The sequence below is a fragment of the Clarias gariepinus genome, chromosome 11 (assembly GCF_024256425.1).
Source record: "Clarias gariepinus isolate MV-2021 ecotype Netherlands chromosome 11, CGAR_prim_01v2, whole genome shotgun sequence".
Classification (NCBI taxonomy): domain Eukaryota; kingdom Metazoa; phylum Chordata; class Actinopteri; order Siluriformes; family Clariidae; genus Clarias; species Clarias gariepinus.
In genome coordinates, this window is record NC_071110.1 from 23,601,769 (window position 1) to 23,605,759 (window position 3,991).

The following is a 3,991-nucleotide window of genomic DNA, read 5'->3' on the forward strand; positions in this document are numbered from 1 at the left end:
TTCATCCTCCGTGCCTTCTCATCGTCATACAAAGTGTGTATTTTTGACATGATGGTTCCTCTTGACGGCATATTGTATGAGGTGTCTCCCGACGCAGTTCTAATTACGTCCCGCAGTCCATCGTCATCTACTACGGTAATGGGTCGGCAGTTTTTAGCTATCCAAATAACCAAAGCATTCATTACCTTATCACTTACAGATCTCGTCATTTTACCACGAACGCACTCCTGCAATTTACATTGGCGAGGCCCTGTAGAGATTGTTTCGGTGGGGTGTTTTGCTTTTAAGTGGTAGGTCAAAGACGAATTACTTCTGTGGTATTTAAATTCGGCTTTGCAAAATGTACAGACTACTTTTGTTTTATCCACAGAACCATCCGGCAGAGTTTTATACTGAAATTTTCCGTCTAAAAGTCCTTCCTTGGTCTTATCCATACTTCTTTGCACGTTGAACACTTGTCGGCCACAACAGGAAATAAAAAAAAAACTGCAACCGCGTTAATTGCGTAAAATTTTTTTAATGCGTTAAATATTTCAAATTAATCGCATGCGTTAACGCGCTAATTTTGACAGCACTAATATATATATATATATATATATATATATATATATATATATATATATTATACGTTTCTATAATAGGTAAATTTGATCCATCCAAGAAAAATTAAATACATTATCATAGGTTTTTTTTTTCTGTAAATATAAAAAATGCACATGTGCGCGCGCACACACTCACACACACACACACACACACAGGATATTAAAAGGACATAATTAAATATTAATGCTCTTAACCCCAACCCCATTAACTCTGTCATCACAATATATTACTAGTGTTTGTCCGCCTCACTATAAAAACATTTTAAAGACCTGAAAATTTTATCTTGAACATGTTGTTTTGTTCTTGCTCTCCCAACACAATTACTACTATACTTGTTAGAATTGAATCTTTATTTTAATAAGAATGCAGAGTGCAGGAGCAATTACTAATGCAACCAGCTATTTGTTATCTGATGTTTCAAAGCATTTGTTTGAAAAGTTCTTGTTATTGCAGATCCTGGTTGTAATTTTCCTTTATATAAACTGTTTAATGATATTCACATTTCTGAAAAAGGATGTGTTTAGAGAAGAAACTAGATATATTTTGTTTGCACAAACTCTAATTGTGGACACTGCTTTCATTTTGGAATCTAACTTGCTTGCTGTTGGAAATTATTTTCAATACCCTGTTAACATGGCCATTTGTACTTTAAGTTTGTTCACTCAGAATTTTTTCACCTGTTGTACACCACTGACTTTGGTGGCAATGTGTTTGGAACGCTATGTGGCTATATGCATGCCTTTAAGACATGCTGACATTTCCACAAGTAGGACCAGATTATATGGGCTTGTTATCATATGGAGTATCAGTTCTATAATTCCAGTGTTTAGTTTCATAGGATACTGGGCAGCAGCCCCACCTTATGCTCTCTTCTCCTCTGCTGTGTGTAATACAGAGACAGTGTTAATTAAAGAATGGCAGGCACATGGTCGTGCTGTAATGTATGTTATTCTTTTTCTTTTCATGGTCATTATTATTGTCTTCACCTACATCAAGATAATGACTGCAGCCAAAGCTGCTTCCTCTGAGAAAAAGAAATCAACCAAAAAGAGTCTCAGAACTGTGCTGCTTCATGGTGTTCAATTGTTTTTGTGCATGATGCAATTTTTTAACCCATACATAGAAATGGCATATTGGAAGGTTGAAGAAATAACTCTTAGGAATGTACGATATTCCAATTTTATTGTTTTCTTGTTTGCACCACGTAGCCTTAGTCCTTTGGTTTATGGTGTCAGAGATGAAAAATTTTTTATTGTCTTGAAACATTGTGCTTTTTGTGGTACTGACCACCTTTTGTCAGCAGTGTTTAAAAGCAAATTAAAAATAAGGCCAGTTTAAAATGTATTATTATTATTTTTATTATTATTAAAGAGCTATAATAATGGTTAGTTTGAAAAAGGAAGTTGCTAAAATTATTTAATAATTTTTCTGTGGAAATAAAGTAGATAGAGTACATTTTTATTTATAGTACATAACCAACTCACATCAGTTCACTATGTTCATAATTAAAATGGTTTAACGGGAGAACTTAAAGTAGAATCTTCATAAAATCTCTTGATTTGTTAAGATTATGACAGTTGCATTTAATTGCAGTTTGGACATTTGCAGATAGTGACGTCTTTATCTAAGGCTGTGAATCATCAAATAAATGCTTCTATTTTTCAAAGTTAACACACTGTTGGCACAAGTACTAGGGTGAGTTGCTTACCAACCTTCATCATGTCGACAACAAGGAAATGTCTTTAGTGATGTTTAGCAGTGCAAAGTAAAGATTAACACTAATTCAGCTTAGGCCCTGTGACCCCTACATAAAACAAAAGGCTTATTCTTTGCTCCAATGCTGACCTCAGTATTTCTTTTTAAAACAAAAATCCTAAGTTGCATTCCCCTTAATGGCCATAAATCAGGCAGTAGGAGAATGTGTCTATGTAAATTTAAAGGTGAAGAAGAGAAGGAACAAGAACTTTACTAGAACTTACACCACACAAGCAAGGGAAAAACATAATGAGATTGTAAATAATTTATTTTAAATGACTTTTTATCTCTATATTTATATGTTGTATGTGCATAGACCTTTATTTTTCAAATTATTAATTACTTCTCTTGTTATATTTATTATTGTTATACATAAATTTCTAAAAAAAAAAATATTATTAGTGTTGACATGCATTCGTTTTTAAGCCTTTTTCAATATCTAATGTTCTAGCAAGCTTGTAATTTCAACATATTTACATTAGAGCCTGAAGAGAAATAGGTATCATAGATATAGAAACATGTGTAACATTAATAAAGCTTTATTACATTTATGATGTAAAATAATTTTTTTGTCATTGTCAAAGATCAAGTTATATTTAACTTTACTCAGAGAGTAGAAATAAAAGGTGTAGTATTTACTGAGTAGAGAAAAACAGTGGTATACAGTTTGGTAGTAGATGTGGTATCAGAAATTGTTATATATTTATATAGTATCTATTAACAACTACAAGTTGGCCGAAACGTACAAATAGACCAGACAAACAATAAGAAAAAAGAAAAATATGAGATCAGTATAAGGTTTAAAATAAAACAAACGTAAATTTAAGGAATCAATAGACAATAAAACAGAAAGCATCAAACAATATTACTGTAAGAACATAGCTCAATTAGAATTTAGGGTTTTAGCTCTTTGTCAGAGATGAAATTTTTTTTTTTTTTTTTAATTCGGGTTGATTTGATTAACTGATTTACAATTTATGGCATACACTTTATTAACTTTATTAACTACCAACTTTGAACACTAATGAAAAATAATATTCAATTCAATTCAATTTTATTTATATAGCACTTTTAACAATTCTCATTGTCTCAAAGCAGCTTCACAAAAAATGAAAGAATTCGAAAAACTTCTAATTTAGTTTTTCTCCATTTTCGCTTGAGGTTACGGGTTGCTCTCTTTAGGGCGCGAGTATGACTATTGTACCAAGGAGCAAGTGTTTTATCTCTGACTTTTTTTAATCTGATGGGAGCAACAGTGTCTAATGTACTGGTAAAAATAGTACCCATGCTGCTAGTCACTTCATCTAGATCGTCTGCATTTAGGGGTCTAATAAGAATTTGGGACAGATCCGGCAGATTACTTGTGAATCTGTCTTTAGTAGTCGGATTCATATTTCTAACAAATCGATAACGTGGGGAGACACAGCTAATCTGTTCTACGGGTAGAGTATATATCAGGAGGTGATGATCTGTGATATCATCACTTTGAGGTAAAATCTCTATATTAGAGACATCTATACCATGGGATATAATTAAATCTAGTGTATGATTACAGCGGTGAGTTGATCCATTTATATTTTGTTTAACCCCAAATGAATTTAGTAAGTCCATAAATGCGAGGGCTAAAGTGTCG

The 3,991-nt window shown here is 32.5% G+C and overlaps 1 protein-coding gene across 1 annotated transcript; it reads left to right on the forward strand.

The window, feature by feature from the left end:
- The first annotated feature begins 966 nt into the window (after window positions 1-966).
- Window positions 967-1,941, forward strand: LOC128533081 (odorant receptor 131-2-like). Its single transcript, XM_053507285.1, has one exon. It carries the CDS (start codon window positions 967-969, stop codon window positions 1,939-1,941), a length of 975 nt encoding a protein of 324 aa, XP_053363260.1.
- The last annotated feature ends 2,050 nt before the right edge of the window (window positions 1,942-3,991 follow it).

Bases quoted from the DNA above. Each gene is read 5' to 3' on its own strand.
- LOC128533081 (XM_053507285.1), top strand. From the start codon at position 967: ATGCAGAGTGCAGGAGCAATTACTAATGCAACCAGCTATTTGTTATCT.